Source organism: Arvicanthis niloticus, chromosome 24 (assembly GCF_011762505.2).
Source record: "Arvicanthis niloticus isolate mArvNil1 chromosome 24, mArvNil1.pat.X, whole genome shotgun sequence".
Lineage (NCBI taxonomy): Eukaryota > Metazoa > Chordata > Mammalia > Rodentia > Muridae > Arvicanthis > Arvicanthis niloticus.
The window spans coordinates 20,216,460-20,235,654 of NC_133432.1; the positions used below are offsets into that span (position 1 = coordinate 20,216,460).

Below are 19,195 nucleotides of genomic sequence, written 5' to 3' on the forward strand. Positions count from 1 at the left end.
ACCTCTCCAGACAGCCTGGAAACACAAGAGGCAGAAACAAATATAACAGCCAGAAAGAAAGATGGTTGAAGAATAAGGGCTTGGGTGAAACATGAGATTTTTAGGCTATTTTCTTCTGCATCATACCTTTCATAGTTTTTTCTCACCTGGATTTTATTTTATTTTTTTTCTTAATTTAATGTCTGTGTGCTCTGCTACATAATATATCGGTCTGCCTGAAGAGGGCATCAGATCTCCCTATAGATAGTTGTGAGCCACCATGTGGTTGCTGGGAATTGAACTCAAACTCTGGAAGAGCTGCCAGTGCTCTTAGCCACTGAGCCATCTCACCAGCCCCGCTTTTATGTGCTTGATATCTGGAGAAAGAGGGGCTGTCTCAGTATTCCACCGTGAGCGAAATAAAAATTTGAAAAGCTGGTTTTGTGTTAAGTTCATCTGAGTTGAGAGATGGCTCAGTTATTTAGAAGTACTTGTTCACCGAGGCTGGCAGTTCAGTTCCCAACACCATCAGCTAACCAGCCGAGATTGCAGCGCGGGTGGGCGTGCAAGGGCTCAGTGTCACGGAAATGTTCAAAACAGATAAAATCTGAGTGAGCGGGAAGGGTGTGGGCCTGTGTCTAATTCATTCGTGGGCGGGCCCTACAGGCAACTTCCCAAGGAGAGCCATGCCATTGGTCACTAAATAGGGTGCTTCAGCATCAGGCAAGAGCGCAGGCGCGAGGAAGTTCCGAGAAGACGCATGCGCGCTCTGACTTCTGGCTCTTCAGAATGGGTTCCCCGTTTCCTTTTCTGTTGCCGCTGTGGCTCCTGTCCAGCCCCAGGCTTCATTTAGGTCAGTGTGTGGCCCTGTTCCTATATCCCCCATCTCTGAGCACCTGAAAGTGACTGTATCCTAGGTTCTAGATGCTCCCGCCTTGGGGGCGGGGGAGGTTGTGGGGTCTGGGGCTGACCACCATAAAACTGCGCTTTTTTTGTTTGTTTGTTTGTTTGTTTGTTTAAGCATGGTCTCTGGTGTGCAGCCCTGCCTGGGGCGTTGAGAGGCATTCTGGTTTTCCTTTTCTTCCTTTCTCACTTCCCTGCCTTGAGCTGGTGCATTCGTGTGATACATAGCTCAAGATCCCCTTAAGTCACGTTCACAGAAACCCGATGCCATTTCCCACCTTACAACTAACAGTACTCAATACTGTCGGTTTAAGTGCACCTTTTATCTCTTGTTTCTTTTGGATTGTTACGTTTTTCTTAGAATATTTTATGTGTATGAGTGTTTTGCCTCCTCCTATGTATGTGCACCACGAGCATGTCTGGTGCCTGCCGAGGTCAGGTTGGATCCCTACAACAGAAGAAACATGGTTATAAATCACTGAGTGAGAGCTGGAGACTGAACATGGGGCGTTTTCAAGAGCAACAGATGCTCTTATATGTTTGCACCCTATTTTATCTTTGAGACAGAGTCTCAACTTGTCTGGCCTGGAACATACACCAGGTTCACCTCAAATTCCTCCTGGGCAAGCACTCTCTCAGCCGAGCTACAGCTCAGAGGCCCCTTGTTTAGGGTTTTTTGGTATAAAGGTCTTGGCTGTGTAGCCTAAACTAGTCTTGAGCTTGTGATCTCCTGCCGCAGCTTCTTTAGGGTTGGGATTATAAGGCATAAAATATGGTCTTAGATTATATTTTGTTGTGTGACAGGATCTCACTATGTAGACCAGGCTGGCCTCAAAATCACAAAGATCCATCTGTTTCTGCCTCCAGATGTGCACCACCAAGCATGACCTGAAAAAAAAATTTTTTTTTTTCATTTATGTGTTTGTGTGCCATGCATGAGTTTACAGATCCTGGCAAACAATGGAAGACTTAACTTGGTCCCTAAACATTTTTTTTTTTTTAAATTTTGACTTTTAGAGACAGGTTTTCTTTGTGTATTCCTGGCTGTCCTGGAACTCACTCTGTAGATCAGACTGGGCTCAAACTCAGAGAAATGCCTGCCTCTACCTCCCAAGTGCTGGGATTAGAGGGCCACCACCATCCAGCCCTTAAATATATATATATATATATATATATATATATATATATATATATATATATATATATTTAATATATATATATATATATATGGTTAGTTTCCTTGTTAAATTAGAATCAAGCTACAGTTTATATTGCAGTTTGATATTTCATTCCCCTTTAATTTGAGATCTCCCTGCTTACTTGTTTTTTTTCTCCCACCCACCCCCCCACCCACCCCCCGCCTTGGAATTATTCCTGAGATGGGTAGAATTGTCTCAGAATGAGAAGAGGGTTAAATATAAGACCCTGAAAGGCTGGGTATGGTCACTTACATGTTTACTCTCTTGAGCGACAAAGGTAGGCGGATCTCTGTGACTGCCAAGGCAGCCTAATCTATCTACATAAGTGATTTTCAGGTCAGCCCAGGGTTGGAGGAGGGTTGGGGAAGGGGGTGACCTTGTCATCAAAAACTAAAATAAGAAAAAAAAAATCTAATTTTAAAATGAGAGGCTGGGTCGAGCACCGCCTAGCATGTGTAAGACCCTGGTGCAAATCTCCTGTGACACACACACACAAAGATCTTGAGCTGGGGCACAGTGCCATATGCCTGTTATCTTAGCATGCAATGGTGGTGCAGGCCTTTAAACCCAGCACTCCAGAGGCAGAAGCAGGCAGATCTGTGAGCTCAAGGGCAGCTTGGTCTACAGAGTGAGTTCTAGGACAACCAAACTACACAGAAAAACCCTATCCCACAAAAAGAACGAGAGAGAGAAGGAGGAGGAGGAAGAAGAGGAGGGAAGGAAGGAAAGAGAGAAACAAAGAAAGATTTTTTAAAAATCAGAAAAATCCCTAACACTTATGCATACAAATCATGGGTGTGATTCAGTTGCACAGTGCTTGCTTAACATGAAACCTGATTTCCATCCCCAGCATCACGTAAACTGGGCCAAGTGGTACACACCTGTTACCCTAGCATCAGGAAGTTAAGGCAGTGAAGTCAGGACTTCAGCATCATCCTCAGATACACAGTTCTAGGCCAGCCTGGGCTACATGAGGCCTCATCTCAAAAATAAAACAATAATAAAGAAAATATCTAATAAAAAAAACAGTAAAGTGTTCAACAATACAAAGGGAGAAAGAAAGAAACAGCATGAAGTGTAGTGGCGTACATATTAATCCCAGCACCAGAGGCAGAGACAGGCTGATCTCTGTGAGTTCAAGGCCAGCCTGAGCTATATAGTATGATCTTGTTATGGAGCAGGAGATAAAGGAAATGTGTGTGAAAATGTAAATATAGTTGAGATTACAGTTTCTAAGTTTACCTAGCTGAGCCAAGAGAGGCGTGTAAATAAGGAGGTGTGATCTGGAGAGATGCCTCAGCAGTTGAGAGCACTTGCTGTTCCTGTCAAGGACGAGGACCTAGGCTCGATTCCCAGCACCCACATCCCAGCACCCAGACAGCTAGCATCTGTCTAGTTCCAGAGGCCTCTATGGGTGCCAGGCACACACACTCAGAAAATAAAAATATTTTTAGAAAGTAGGGTGTGTTAGTGCACGCCTTAAGCATTCAGGAGGTAAAGGCAAGTGGAACCCTGTAAGTTTGAGGCCAGCCCAGTCTACATAGCTCCAGACCAGGCAGGTCCAAATGGTGAGGCCCTGTGTCAACACAATAAAAAAGAAGCAGGGTGTGTGTGTGTGTGTGTGTGTGTGTGTGTGTGTGCGCGCGCGCGCGCGCGCGCATGCATAGCTTTAATCCCAGCACTCAAGAGGCAAAGGCAGGCAGATTTGGGTGAGTTCAAGGCCAACTTGGTTTTCAGAGTGAGTTCAAGGACAGCCAGGGGCTACATAGAGAAACCCTGTCTCAAAAACAAACAAACAAACAAAAAGCAATAATTATAGTAAAAATTTTAAAAACAAATAATGAGGTGAATCAAATCCTATCATGTGTAACATATATTTGTATGCATTACTAGTGCTTATCCTGTTCTGTAGGACATGCCCAGGATCCTGCCATGGTGCACCTGCCAGGTGGTCGATTTTTGATGGGGACAGATGCTCCAGATGGCAGAGATGGTGAAGGGCCTGCCCGGGAAGTAACAGTAAAACCCTTTGCCATCGACGTATTTCCAGTCACCAATAAAGACTTCAGGTATTTCAAGTTTTTCAGTGCAGGGGTCAAGGTTCTTTCTAATCTTTTCTAATTCTAATCTTTATTCCTAATATTCCTGTCTCAAAAACTAAATTAATCTTGACAAAAGAGATAGCTGTGAGAGGTTGAATAGAAACATAGCTTACAAATGAGGAAAGATAGGCTCTCTGCTTTTATTTTTAAAAATTTTAGATATTTGTTTTATTATTTTATGGTACATGAGTGTTTTGCATGCATTTAGTATGTGTACCCACATGCATACCTAGTGCCCTCAGAGGTCATCGGATCCCCTGGAAAACAAGTTACAGAAGGTTGTGAGCTGCCATGTGGGTGCTGGGAATCAAACTCGAGTCCTCTCTTTTTGGCTGTCCTGGACCTCATTCTGTAGGGCAGACTGTCTTTGAACTCAGAGATCCTCCTGCCTCTGCCTCCTGTGTGCTGGGATTAAAGGTGTGGGCTGCCACCTCCCCAGACCCACGTCCTCTTTAAGTGTTCTTAACTGTTGAGCCATCCCTCCAGCCTGATCCCAGTTTTTAGAAGTGTGTAATACATAAGCCTGAAGGACAGACTGCATTAGTTAGTGGGTTTGGCACATTGCTTTTGTAGCTTTAAAAGGAGCAAACTGAGGGTGTCTCTCAATGGAGAACTTCGCTAGCAGGGCCTTTGGTTCAATCCCTAGCACTGGAAAAAAAAAATCAGTCTTTAAATTTAAAGATTTTAAACTTTTAAAATCCTTAATTTGGGCTTTAACCTCCATGTAAGCACCATGGCACATGTGCACACACATGCATGCATACACACACACACACACACACACACACACACACATACACACATAATAATATTAAAAAACTAGGCTGAGAGTTCAATTTTCAGCAACCACATGGTGACTCACAACTATCTGTAATGGATCTGATGCCCTCTTCTGGTGTGTCTGAAGACAACAACAGTGTACTCACATACATAAAATAAAAATAAGTCTTAAAAAAAAAGAAAGAAAGAAAAGAAAAGAAAGCTGAATCCATTGCACAGTGCTAATGGAGAAAAGCCAGACTCAGACTCTGCTGAACGATTTAATGTATGTGACATCTTTGGAGCAGGGAGTGGTGTTGCAGGTCTTTTAATCCAGCACTAGGGAGGCTGAGGCAGAAATACAGGTTGAAGATGAGATGAGATTGCCTATGTAAGTTTCAGGGCAGCCTGATCCACAGAGAGGGCCTGTTTTCTTCTTTTTCTTTTCTTTTTTTTTTTTTTTTTTTTTCTTTTTTTTTTTTTTTTTTTTTTTTTGGTTTTTCCAAAATAGGGTTTCTCTGTGTAGTCCTGGCTGTCCTGGAACTCACTCTGTAGACCAGGCTGGCCTCGAACTCAGAAATCCACCTGCCTCTGCCTCCCAAGTACGAGAGGGCTTATTTTCAAAAATAAATGAATAAACAGAAACCTAAAAGACGTTTCCAGAAAGGCAAATGATTGCCAGGACAGTGGGGAAGTTCACAAGTGGTCACTCCAGCTGTTTCTTGAAGTATAATATAGTAGCAGTTGTGTACTTGTTTATCTGTTTTAGTGACAGCCCAGCATGTGTCTCGGGCTAGCCTGGAATTCAATATCCTTTCTTTCTCAGTCTGGTCTACACAGCAAGTTCCAGGCTAGAAAAGACTACACATTCTTTCTCAGTCTGGTCTACACAGCAAGTTCCAGGCTAGAAAAGACTACACAGGAGTGGTTCTCAACCTGTGGGTTGTGACCCCTTTAGCAAGTCAAACAGTCTTTTTGTGGGAATCACCAAAGACCATCAAAAAACACAGACATTTACATGATGACTGTTAACAGTAGCAAAATTATAGTTGTGATGTAGCAACTATAATTTTTTTAAAATATTTATTTATTTATCTATTTATTTAATGTATATGAGTACACCATTGCTTTCTTCAGACACACCAGAAAAGGGTATCAGATCCCATGACAGATGGTTGTGAAGCCACCATGTGGTTGCTGAGAATTGAACTCAGGACCTCTGGAAGAACAGTCAGTGCTCTTAACCGCTGAGCCATCTCTCCAGCCCAACAAAAATAATTTTATGGTTGAGGGTCGCAGCATTAGGAAGGTTAAGAACCACTGCTGTACAGTGAGGCCCCATCTTCGCAAAACAAAACAACAAAGCCTCACAGAACTATATACTCAAAAGAGATTTTTACTAACATATATTCTAGTTTTATAGAAAATCTGGTCAGGTGTGTTAGAAATAAAGAATAATCTTGTGGTTGCCCAAAGGAAGACACACATCAGAGGTAGTTTGGCAAGTTAATTATTGTTGTGAAAAGGGTACATCAGGCCCCAAACCAAGCTGTCAAGTGCACTTGGCCAAGATGGTTTCCGTCCTTTATCCCTGCTGTTCGTTGGCCATAACTGCGTCTCATGCACGTTGTTGTAGGAGGTGGACCTTACACGATGACAGGATTGGCTAATCAGCTGGAAGGTGAAGACTGAGGAATTGAGACCTTGTAGGCATAACTTCTGTGATAGGGGGAGAAAAAAAAAACCAAAACAATAATAAAAACCTAACTACCTGTTATAAATATTTTTTAAAAAACCATACCTTTCATAGAAAAAAGAAAAAAAAAAAACTGTTTCTCATGTGTATCGAGGTAATTTCTTTTAAAGATTCATTTATTTTATGTATGAGTGATTTATCTGCATGTACACCCGTGTACCAGAAGAGGGCATTAGATCCTATTATAGATGGATGAGAGCTGCTATGTGGTTGCTGGGAACTAAACTTCAGAACCTCCGAAAGAACAGCTAGTGCTCTTAACCACTGAGCCATCTCTCCAGCCCCTGGTTAATTTCTTGAAGCGTGTGAAAACTCGAGAGAGTCTTCACACGAGGCTCCCTGGAACAGAGGACAGACATCAGGGATGGGATGTGGAAGGAATCCTAGCCATTGAGCCAAGTGAACTCTCTCTTTCCAGGGAGTTTGTCAGGAAGAGAAAGTACCAGACTGAAGCCGAGGCATTCGGGTGGAGCTTCGTCTTTGAGGATTTTGTCTCTCCTGACCTCAGAAAGCAAGCCAGTCAGATGCCGGTGAGAGAGCCTGGTCACAGAGGGGATGGAGGTGGGAGCTGGACAGAGTCTTCTGAGGGAGGGAGGCCATTTGGGGAGCCATCTTGGAGGAGCTGACTTGGGAAGCAACAGAGGAGACACACTGCTCAGTTAGCCAGACCAGCCAGGATGGTAACAAGCCAGGCCTGGTGATGCATCCTGTAAGAGCAGTTACTTGCAAGGCCAAGGCAGAGTAGTAAGGTCAAGGCTAGCCTGAACAGTTCAGAGAGACCCTGTCTCAAAATGGATTTTTTTTTTTTTAAAGGGCTGTGGGTGAGTGGCAGAAGGCTTGTCCCAGTAGCATGTGAAGAGTCCAGGTGAAGGACAGGAAACCGGAAAAAGATCTCTGTTGTTGTAATTATTTACAATCAGTGCCGGGCGGTGGTGGCGCACGCCTTTAATCCCAGCACTTGGGAGGCAGAGAGGCAGGTGGATTTCTGAGTTTGAGGCCAGCCTGGTCTACAGAGTTAGTTCCAGGACAGCCAGGGCTACACAGAGAAACCCTGTCTCGAAAAACCAAAAACCAAAAACCAAAAACCAAAAATAAATAAATAAATAAATAAATAAATAAAATCAGCCACTGGCGAAGCCAAATATCTAAGCTGTATCGGCTCTGCCTAGCTCAGCCTCCATGTTCTGTGGCCAGAGGCCACGTGCGCACCGCAGCTAGAAACGGCCAACCAGAAACAACCAGCCCTGCCACCCACGAGACGCCAGCGTGGGAGATGGCTCTGCCAATCTTCCACACTGTCTTCACAAGGCTGGGCATTGCCCAAGCCATCCCGCCATCCATGAGGGCCCAGTAAGAACATGAGACTCTAATGCTTAAAGACTAATCAAAGGCTTTATATGTTTGGTAATGATCTATAACAATATGCCCACACAAACAGAGTTGTTTCCCAATTAGCTAACCTAAATAAAAGTTGTTACCCGCGACTGCTCTCCATACCTACGAGGCTCTCCATAGCTCCTACGTCTCTTCCTCCCTGGCTCACCTTTTCCTCTTCCTCTCTTTACTCCTCCCACCTTAGCTCCTCCTACAGATCTCTTTCTACTTTGGCTTTGAGGTTTATACAGGGGTATTATGGGAGGCTTGTTGTTGTTGTTTTGTTTTTTGTTTGGTTGGTTTCTCTTTTTTTTTTTTAAGATTTATTTATTTTATGTATATGAATACACCATTGCTCTCTTCAGACCCACCAGAAGAGGGCATCAGACTCCATGACAGATGGTTATGAGCCACCATGTGGTTGCTGGGAATTCAACTCAGGACCTCTGGAAGAGCAGTCAGTGCTCTTAACCACTGAGCCATCTCTCCAGCCCATCTTTCTTGTTTTTTGAGACAAGGTCTCACTATGTAGACCCTGGATCTTGGCCTGGAGCTCACTCTACAGACCAGGTTGGCCTTGAACTCACAGAGATCCATTTGCCTCTGCCTGCCAAGTGCTGGATTAAACAGGTGTGCCACCACTGCCCAGTTTCACTCTAGCTTTCTGAGACTCACTATGCAGCCACTGAGTCCTGAGATGACCAGTGTACATTATCGGGCTGGGTTTATGCCATGCTGTTGATGGATCCCAGAGTTTCTTGCAAGCACTCTGGCAACTGACCTAAAAACCCAAATTTTAAAAAGATTCCTTTTATAGCCAGGTGTGAGGGTGCATACATTCAATTCCAGTACTATGGAGGCAGAAGCGGGAGGATCTCTGAGTTTGTGGCCAGCCTGGTCTACAGAGTGAGTTCCAGAAACACCATGACTACATAGTGAGACCTGTCTCAAAAAACAGAACAAAAATAACCACAGCCCACAGTCTGGGTTCCACCTTCAGTGTCCAGTCAGAAGGGATCCTCTGCTGGGTCAGATGGTCTTCCCTGATGCTGCGTTCTGTCTTTGCAGGCTGTTCTCTGGTGGCTACCAGTGCAAAAGGCATTTTGGAGGCAGGTGAGTTTTGCTTCCTCTGCCTCATTTCCTAACACTGCTGAGTTTCATTCTGGAAATTTGACTTCCCTAAACCCCTAACTCATCCAGGACTACTGAAGTGTATTGATTAGTGTGTGTGTGTGTGCGTGTGTGCGTGTGTGTATGTGTGTGTATATATATATACATATATATATATATACACATATATATATATACACATATATATACACACACACGCACACACACGCGCACACACACATATATGTGTATATATACATATATATATACACACACACATATATATATGTGTATATACATATGTATATATATGTGTGCACCACCACTGCCTGGCTATTTTTTTTAAATATTTATTTATTTATTTCATGTATATGAGCACACTGTAGCTGTCCCCAGACACACCAGAGGAGAGCATCGGATCCCATTGTGATGGGATGCCACCATGTGGTTGCTGGGAATTGAACTCAGGACCTCTGGAAGAGCAGTCAGTGCTCTTAACCGCTGAGCCATCTCTCCAGCCCTAGTTTTATTTTTTAAGACAGCGTCTCTCTGTGTAGCTGTGACTGGGCTGGAACAGGCTCTGTAGAGCAGGCAGGCAGAGGCCTCAAACACAAGAGATCTGTCTGCCTCTGCTTCAGAGTGCTAGGGTCAAAGGTATGCATCACTTCTGCCCAGCCAGGAAGGATAAGGTAAGACATTTCAGGAGTAACCCCGTTCCCACTGCTCTAAGTCTTTTCCATAGTTCCCACTGCTCTTTTTACTGAAGAATCCATCTTTTTGTCTTCCTCCTGCTTCCTATCTCACGGCATCCCACTCTGTAGCCCAGGTTCCTCCTGCCTCAACCTTCTGAGTGCTGGAATTCCAGGTGTGTGCAACCGCTGTTCTTGTCTCTTTTGTTTCTCCCTCCCTCTACCTAATGTAAAAGCTGAACTGAGTCACCCCAAGCCAAACCTTGTTTTCAGCCTTTGCCTAGATCCCAGAAACCTGTCTCACTTCACCCTGCCTGTCAGCCCGCAGGTCCCGGCTCCGGCATCCGAGAGAAACTGGAGTTTCCGGTGGTACACGTGAGTTGGAACGACGCTGGTGTTTACTGCGCATGGCGGGGGAAACGCTTGCCCACAGAGGAGGAGTGGGAGTTTGCAGCCCGAGGAGGCTTGAAGGGTATGTGGATCATCTTCCCAACCTGCCCTGCACTGGTTTAAAAGGATGGGGCTGGTCTGAGTCCCAAATGGATTTTCGAGTCCCCTTTCACAGGGATTCTGTTTTTTTTTTTATTATTATTATTATTATTATTATTATTATTATTATTATTATTATTATTGGTTTTTCAAGACACGGTTTCTCTGTATAGTCCTGGCTGTCCTGGAACTCACTCTGTAGACCAGGCTGGCCTCGAACTCAGAAATCCACCTGCCTCTGCCTCCCAAGTGCTGGGATTAAAGGCGTGTGCCACCACTGCCCAGCTTTTGTTTTATTTTTTGAGACAGGGTTTCGTTGTATAGGCCTGGCTGTCTTGGAACTCACTCTGTAGACCAGGCTGATTTCGAACTCAAGGAGATCCTGCCTGCCTCTGCTTCCTGAGCACTGGGATAAAGCAACTACTGTCCAGCTATAGTAGTGATTTTTTTTTTTTTAAAAGATGAGTGACAGTGTAAGATAAAAGGACAAAGAAAACCCATCAATCCCCTGAGCTCACCCAAGCCCAGGAATTGAAAGCTCACCAATCCTCACCCTGGATATCTTCACCCTGGAAAACCCTTCCTACCCCACCCCACCCCCAAAGAAATGGTGTATATAAAGCCTGCCTTCTGCTCTGTTCCCTCAAGCTTCTCGCACCCCCCCCCACTCCCAGCAGAGGCATCCACGCTCCTGTGTTCTCCCTCCCAATCTCTCCTGTGAGGTTGGTTGTGCGGTGTGATTTTGTGGTATTCCTTGCCTCTTGGTTGCCAGGATGCCTCTCGGAGCGGAGCTACAACTCAGGGAACTTGACTGCATTTCCCCCAGCGCTGCTGCTGGGCGGATGCTGGGCTGTCGGGAAGCCAAAGCTGGGGTTCTCAGACCCCCAGCACCTAGTCATCCCTGGGGTGCCACACAGAGGAGTAACGAACAAAGGGTACAGTCCATGGGCCTGCAAGGAGGCTGGGACCAGTGGCTCCAAAATCCGTGGACATCTAGGCGTTGCTGAGTCGAGAGGCGTTGGGAGTGGAGTCAGGGCCACAGGCTGAGGACAGTGCCTAGCCCAGGGCCAGGGGAAAGGGGAGCTCTGGCTTGGCTTAGCTTAGTGGTGATCATCCTTAGCTTTGCAGCGTTTGTCTGGGAATGCGGATGGGCCTTCTGCAGGAGATGGAGCTGCAGCCCTGTAGGCGAAGCCTTTTCCATGTTCCCCATGGCGGTGGTAAATGAAAGAGGCACTCCATGGCTCTAAACCGTTTATTGTTCATCGTGGAATATGGATGCATAGCTACTTCTCAGGGTGGGTCCCAAGGTTAAATACCTTTGGCAGGGAGGAATGTCTGAATGTCTGGGAAGGGAAGCTTATTGACTAAACCCTCAGGGTCTCTGGGTACCTCATGTGCATGGAGAACTCTGGGGCTCTGTGACCAACGTGAGGAGCATGGCACGTGTTCCAGGCCAGGAGTCTGGCAGGGAACAGGGAGTCACCTAAGTTTCTGGTGTGTGCTCACCGAGTGAGTCTCCAGGTCTCAGACCCTGCTCTACCTTACCAAGCTTCCTGGCATGGTTTTAGTGTCCCACACTGTAACACTTTTGCCTGTGCAGAGCTTTCTCTAGTGAAAACTTGCCCCTGCCAGATCAGAACTGTTTCACTTTCCCTGGGGAAACTTCCCTTCAGAGCTGGTACACTTCCATAGGGGCCAGTTGCTCATTGAGAGAGAGAGAGAGAGAGAGAGAGAGAGAGAGAGAGAGAGAGAGAGAGAGAGAGAGAGAGAGAGAGAGCGCTAGCTCAGCGTTTAAAAGCACTGGTTGCTCTTCCAGAGGAACTATGTTCGATTCCCAGCACCTACATGATGGCTTACTATCATCTCTAACTACAGTTCAGGAAACAGGCGCCCTCTCCTGGCCTCAATGAGCACTGCATGCAGTGGTACACACACACACACACACACGCACGCACGCACGCACGCACGCACGCACGCACGCACGCACGCAGACGAAACACTCATACACATAAAGCAATTCCGACATCTTTAATTTAAAAAGTACATTAAAATTTTTATTCTTTTAAGATCGTTTTCCTCTTTATTTGTGCATGTGTAAAGTGTGCAGGTGCCCTTACAGGCCAGAAGATGAAACTGGTTCTCCTGAAACTGGAGTTATGGATGGTTATGAGCTGCCGTGTGTGTGTGTGTGTGTGTGTGTGTGTGTGTGTGTGTGTGTGTGTACTGGAGCTGAATTCACATTCTATGAAAAAACAGCAAGCAAGCTTAAACTGCTCAGCCATCTTGAAGCCCTAAAAAATATTCTTAGAAAGTCAGACATAGTGGTACCAGCCTTAAACCCCAACACTCAGGAGGCCGAGGCAGGAAGATCTCTTGTGAGTTTGAGGCCAGCCTGGTCTTCAGAGCTAGTTCCAGTATAGCAAAGGCTACACGGAGAAACCCTGTTACCGTTTAGACCTGTTAGCCCATATCTGGGTTTATAGCACTCAGGAGGCTGAGGCAGGAGCATCACCACAGTGGAAAGGAGAGTCACGGATAGATCCATCTCTGACTTTGCTCGTAAGTCTGTCATCAGGAAGCCCTGACTATATAAACTGTCCTTAGAGCGGAAACCAATTTCCCGACCTAAGCACTTCTACACGCTTGTTGAGCACAGGTTCTATCATTAGTCGTTTTGAACTAGGACAGATGAGGCTGCTTCCTACCTGTTGGTGGTTGCACTTTAAGTCCAGCTAACAGGTTCCTCACCCTGTCTCCACCGTCTGTGTGTACATCTCCCACACTCGGGATTCACAGTACGTGGTGTCCAGTACTGTAATGAAACCTGGCTTCTCAGGGGTGGGGGGCGGGGCTGCGATGGAGTGACAGGAAGTGATGTCAGCCTGTCTTCACCACCTCCTGCTTTCTTTCAGGTTTCCTCCATCTTCCCCCCCACACACACCCCCACACATACACAGTTCTTTTATTTTTTGTCTCTTTGCCATCCTGCAGGTCAGGTTTATCCATGGGGGAACCGGTTCCAGCCAAACCGCACCAACTTGTGGCAGGTAAGGCCTAAGGAGCTGTTTTCCTTCCCTGCCGGCACTCCAAGTTCTCAGTGGAACCCTGCTAAGGCCAAGGGGACAGAGGACAGTGCTTAGCGTGGCCTGGTGAGACAAGTTTGTCCTCCCTGGCGGAATCACAAGTTCAAGGCCTTTCTGAATAGCTGACCCTGACCCAGAATTTAAATATGAGCGTACAGTAGCAAGACCCTGTCTCAGAATAAAAAGAAAAAAATGTTAATGTGGGTGTGCCCGTGCCGTGGCACACTTGTAGAAGGCAGAGGACAACTTATGGGAGTTGGTCCTCTCTTCCTACCATGCTGGTCAGGGGATCGAACTCAGGTCCTAGGCCTTAGCAGCGGACCCATTCATCTCACCAACAATACCTTTACGACATTATTAAACATTCACTTAAAACAGACAAGTGGTGGTGGCACACACCTTTAATCCCACTACTTCGGAGCCAGAGGTGGGGGGGCGGGTATCGTTCTGTGTTTGAGGCCAACCCAGTTTACAAATCGAGTTCGAGGACACCCTAGGCTAGACAGACCCTGTCTCTAAAAATAAAACAACAACAACAAAAAGAGAGACAGACAGACAGAAATAAGTGTAACAGACTTTCACATATGGCTGGTAAATCACAGCCCAATCATCTTCCCTTGGATAGGAGAAGCTTGTGTAGTGGCTGCGGTTTGTTAGACGTGTGTGTGGTCTCTGCACGTGTGTATGGAAGTCAGCAGTTCTCATATGGTCTCTTTCTCAGTTGCTTCTCCACTTTATCATTTTAGGATTTAAACCAATCAATGCTCATAAAATAAAAATCAATAAATTTAAAAAAATATATAGTGGTGGTGCACGCCTTTAACCCCAGCACTCAGGAAGCAGAGGCTGGCAAATCTCTGAGTTCAAGGCCAGCCTGGTCTACGGACCAAGTTCCAGGACACGGGTGTTGGGAATGGAAATCTGGTCCCCTTGAGTCCTCTGCAAGCAAAGTGCATGCTATTTTTTTTTTAAAGATTTACTTATTTTTATGTGCATTGGTCTTTTGCATGCATGTCTGTCTGTGTGATGGTGCCAGATTCCCTAGAACTGGAATTCCAGACAATTGTGGACTGCCATGTGGGTGTTGGGACTTGAACCCAAGTCCTCTGGAAAAATAGCCAGTGCTCTTAACTGTAGAGCCATCTCTCCAGCCACTCCACAGTGTTTTTTGAGACAGAACATCTCAATGGGAGATGGAGCTGTCTCTCTTTTATAGACTGGCTAGCTAACCACCCCCAGGATCTGTCTCTCTCTGCCCCATAGCACTGGGGTTACAGATGCATGCTACCATGCCCAGATTTTATACGGTTCTCAGGATATGAACTTGGGTCTTTATGCTTACACTGTGAGCCATCTCCCCAGCCCCTGAACCCCAGTTTTGATGAGAAGGAAAATGAAGTTGAACCAATCACAAGAGCAAATACAGGTGGTGTGCTTAAGTCAAGTCAGGAAGGGCAATGGGAGAGCATGGGCTCTGGTGGCTCCATCCCTGCCAGGGATGGAAGACCTAGATGGGTGGAGACAGTGCTGTTTCCAAAGCACCATGGAAGGGAACCTGAGGTCACCGTCCTTCCCCCATGAAGCAGCAGAGTGGAGTGACCCTGGTTTTCCTCTGGACAGACAGGAGCACCTGTCTTGGGACAAGCTGATAAATCTTTGATTTTCATTGTTCTTGTCAGGGAAAGTTCCCCAAGGGTGACAGAGCTGAAGATGGTTTCCATGGACTGTCACCAGTGAACGCTTTCCCCCCACAGAACAACTACGGTAAGACCTCTTGTCATTCACAGTCCCCGACAAAATGACAAAGGAAAACTCTTCCCCTGTCCTCCCCAGGGCATTTGGTGGAGAGGAGAGAATCTCCTGCTTCTCCATCTGATGGCCTGCTGTTACTCTGTAGGACTGTATGACCTCATGGGCAATGTGTGGGAATGGACAGCGTCCACATACCAAGCTTCTGGCCAGGACATGCGTGTCCTGCGGGGGGCATCGTGGATCGACACCGCCGATGGCTCTGCCAATCACCGGGCTCGGGTCACCACCAGGTAAGGGTCCGGGGACCACAAGCCTCTGCAGCCGTGGCCCAGAGTTGGGGCAGGAGCTGTTTCTGCACCCCATCCCGTCTTTTCACCACAAGCCCTTCCTCACCAAGCTCTTTCTGTATCCAGTTCACACCCCCCTCAGCCTTCCTGCAGAGTCAGCCCCCCACTCAAAGTTGTAAGAGAAGTAGGCTAGCGCTGCTGAGCGTGGGACGTAGACAGGGGTCCCCAAAACAGCCTGGAGACCCTTTCCTGAGACTCAGCAGCACCAAGGGGACAGAGGGAGGTCTGGCAACCTCCTGCTGTAGGCTCCCTAGCCAGGCAGAGGAAGGAGGAGTCGCTCATCAGTCGGTCACAGCCAGGAGATCTGAGTTAACAGACTCATCGAGCTGCTGGATGCAGAAAGGTTACTTCTTAGAGTCATTGTGTCAGGGAGGTGCTGAGGCTGCTCATATGGTGGTCAGTGGTAGCGCCCCCCCGCCCCCCATTGTTGACTTCTGGTCTTTGAGGGTTTCTGTTTCACTCTCCATAGATTTAATTTGGTGGGCCTTGGCCAGGACTCCTCAGGCTTTGCAGTTTCAGATTATAGGTTTGGAAGATGGCGAGGCCCCTGCTCATCAGAACAGACTATAACTGGTGTGATAGTTAGGGTTCTCTAGAATATCAGAACTTCCAGAATGAATTTCTCTCTATGTATAGAAAGGGGATTTATTGGAATGACTAATATAGCCTGTGGTCCAGCTAATCCAACAATAGCTGCTTAGGAGTGGACAGTGCAAGAAACCAGTAATTCTTTAGTCCATGGGACTGGATGTCTCAGCTAGTCTTCAGTAGATGCTGGAATCCCAAAGAAGTAAGCTCTAATGACAGTGAAGGAATGGACTTACTAGCAAAGCAAGGTGTATGTGTATTAGTCAGGGTTCTCTAGGGTCACAGAACTTATGGAATGCCTCTCTATATTGAGGGGATTTATTGTGATGACTTACAGTGTGTAGTCTTAACTCCCCAACAATGGGCAGCTGTGAATGGGAAGTCCAAGAATCTAGTAGTTGCTCAGTCCCATGAGGCTGGTTGTTTCAGCTGGTCTCCTGTAGAAGTAGCTTCCAACAGATGTGCTGGCAAGTAAATGCAAGCAGGTGAAGAAGAGCGAATCTTCCTTCTTCCAATGTCCTTATGTAGGCCTCCAGCAGAAGATGTGGCCCAGATTAAAGGTGTGCACCACCACACCTGGCCTTGTTTTGTCCCGGGCTGACCTTGAACTCAGAGATCCCCTTGCCTTAGTCTCCTGGTAATGAAGGCATGTACTACTGTGCCTGGGCCCATGCTTTTCTTTTTCTTTTTTTTAATTTATTTTTTATTTATATGAGTACACTGCAGCTGTCTTCAGACACACCAGAAGAGGGGCATCGGATCTCATTACAGATGGTTGTGAGCCACCGTGCGGTTGCTGGGAATTGAATTCAGGATCTCTGGAAGAGCAGTCAGTGCTCTTAACCACTGAGCCATCTCTCCAGCCCTTTTTTTTTTTTTTTTTTAGATTTATTTATTTAATAAATACAGCATTCTGCCTGCAGGCCAGAGAGGGCACCAGATCTTATTACAGATGGTTGTGAGCCACCATGTGGTTGCTGGGAATTGAACTCAGGACCTCTGGAAGAGCAGCCAGTGCTCTTAACCACTGAGCCATCTCTCCAGCCCCCAAGGGCTGTGCTTTTCATAGCCACTGTGCTTCAAAATCTCCATGCCAAGATCCAGGTCAGAAACTTATGTCTTCCAGTCTCAAGATCTGGATCACAGGTAAGCCTCCAATTCTGGATGGTAGTTCATTCCAGATTATAGTCAAGCTGATAGCCAGGAATAGCCATTACACAAGTCGAGAGCAAGCAGGCAAAGAGCAAAAGCTTCCTCCTTCCATGTCCTTATGTGAGCTTCCAGCAGAAGGTGTGGCCCAGAAGAGAGGGCCCACCTCAAAAGGTTTGGATTAAAAATGTGTCTTCCGTCAGGCGGTGGTGGCACATGCCTTTAATCCCAACACTTGGGAGGCAGAGGCAGGTGGATTTCTGAGTTTGAGGCCAGCCTGGTCTACAGAGTGAGCTCCAGGACAGCCAGGGCTATACAGAGAAACCTTGTCTCGAAAAACAAAAACAAAAACAAAAACAAACAAACAAAAAAAAAGTGTTTTCCCACTTTAAAGATTCAGATTAGAAGTGGGTCTTCCTACTTAAAATCGAGCAAAAACCCCTCACAGGTGTGTTCTTCCATTTTTGAGTTTTAGTTAATTCCAGATGCAGTGGAGGTGACGACCGAGAATAGCCATCGTGTGCTGTGAGACTCATTTCTCACCTTCACGTATGTTGAGCTGTTATGCCAAACTCAGAGTAAGAGCTACTCATCAGTGGTCACTAAGATCACCCTCTATTGCAGTCCCTTGTGGCCACCCACGGCCCCACTCTGTCCCCTTCCCCCCCTTGTGGCACACTGGCTGGACTTGCCCTCAGACCAACTGTGTTGGTTACAATTCAGTTGCTGTGAAGAGACACCATGACCAACAAAACTCCTATGAAAGAAAGCATTTAATTGGAGGCTTGCTTACAGTTTCAGAGGGCTAGTCCATGATCATCATGGTGGGAAGCAGAGCATGGTGGGAAGTAGAGCATCGTGGAGTCGGAGCTGGAGCTGAGAGCTTCTTACCCTGATCCACAGGCAGCAAGCAGTGAGAAACACCCAAAGCTAATCCCTAGTGACAGCTCCTCCAACAAGGCCACACCTCCCAGTCCTTCTAAAACAGTTCCACTCCCTGATGACTAAACATTCAAACTTGAGGGCCATTCTCATTCAGACCACTACAGCCCCCTCCCATCCCCAACACTGTCTCTCCCTCCTCTATCCAGGATGGGCAACACTCCGGATTCAGCCTCAGACAACCTGGGCTTCCGCTGCGCTTCCAATGCAGGCAGACTGAAGGAAGATCTGTGAGCAGCCAGACAGAGATGGAGAAAGCACCCCCTCAGGACTGTTTCTCCCTGACCGTATTCCAGAGGCAGCTGGATACCAAGCTCAGGGCCTTTTGAGCCCCTCCCCTCTGACAGACACCTAAGGGCAGAAGAACACTCAAACCCCAAGAAGGGACTGCTGTAGCCTGGGAGATGAGGGCCTGGCTGTCTCTTAAGTACAGTATTAAGGACAAAGGAACCAAATGCTTCGATACCTGGAGCAGTTCTCCAAAAGACAGCATTTTAAAATCTCTCCCTTTTTGCTTTCTCCCTGTCTGATCCAGCTTTCACTTTTCCTGGGAAATTCTGTAGAAGGGAGATGCTTCCTTTGTGAGGTGGCACCAAAGCCTTAACCGCCGGAACCTAGCCTCGCTGTCCTCTGAAACGGGACACTCGGTGTGTGGCTCTCGAACTCTCAGTCCTCCTACCTCGGCTTCCTGAGTGCTGCTGGCATCACACACAGGGCCCACTAGTAAAATGCTCAGGCAGAGCAAATGATTTACGAGGCGAAGCTGTGCAATGTGGGAGAACCAGTGTCCGTGCTCCTCTAGGAAGACAAATGCCAGAAACTTCTCTGAGAGTTAATCTGGGTACCCTGCAAACATGTCCCTGAAGAACAGGATCTTGTGAGGTCAATAAATTCTTATGTATATCAGGAAGTCCAGTATGTGTGTGTGTATACATACATACATACTTGGTTTTTTCGAGACAGGGTTTCTCTGT

General features: G+C 46.6%; 1 protein-coding gene across 1 annotated transcript; it reads left to right on the forward strand.

Moving 5' to 3' along the window:
* Positions 1–695: 695 nt before the first annotated feature.
* Positions 696–19,131, forward strand: Sumf2 (sulfatase modifying factor 2). Its single transcript, XM_076923020.1, has 9 exons — positions 696–832; positions 3,994–4,150; positions 7,117–7,228; positions 9,141–9,185; positions 10,193–10,343; positions 13,352–13,407; positions 15,123–15,207; positions 15,341–15,485; positions 18,371–19,131. Exons 1-9 carry the CDS (start codon positions 769–771, stop codon positions 18,453–18,455), a joined length of 900 nt encoding a protein of 299 aa, XP_076779135.1. The 5' UTR covers positions 696–768; the 3' UTR covers positions 18,456–19,131.
* Positions 19,132–19,195: the final 64 nt, after the last annotated feature.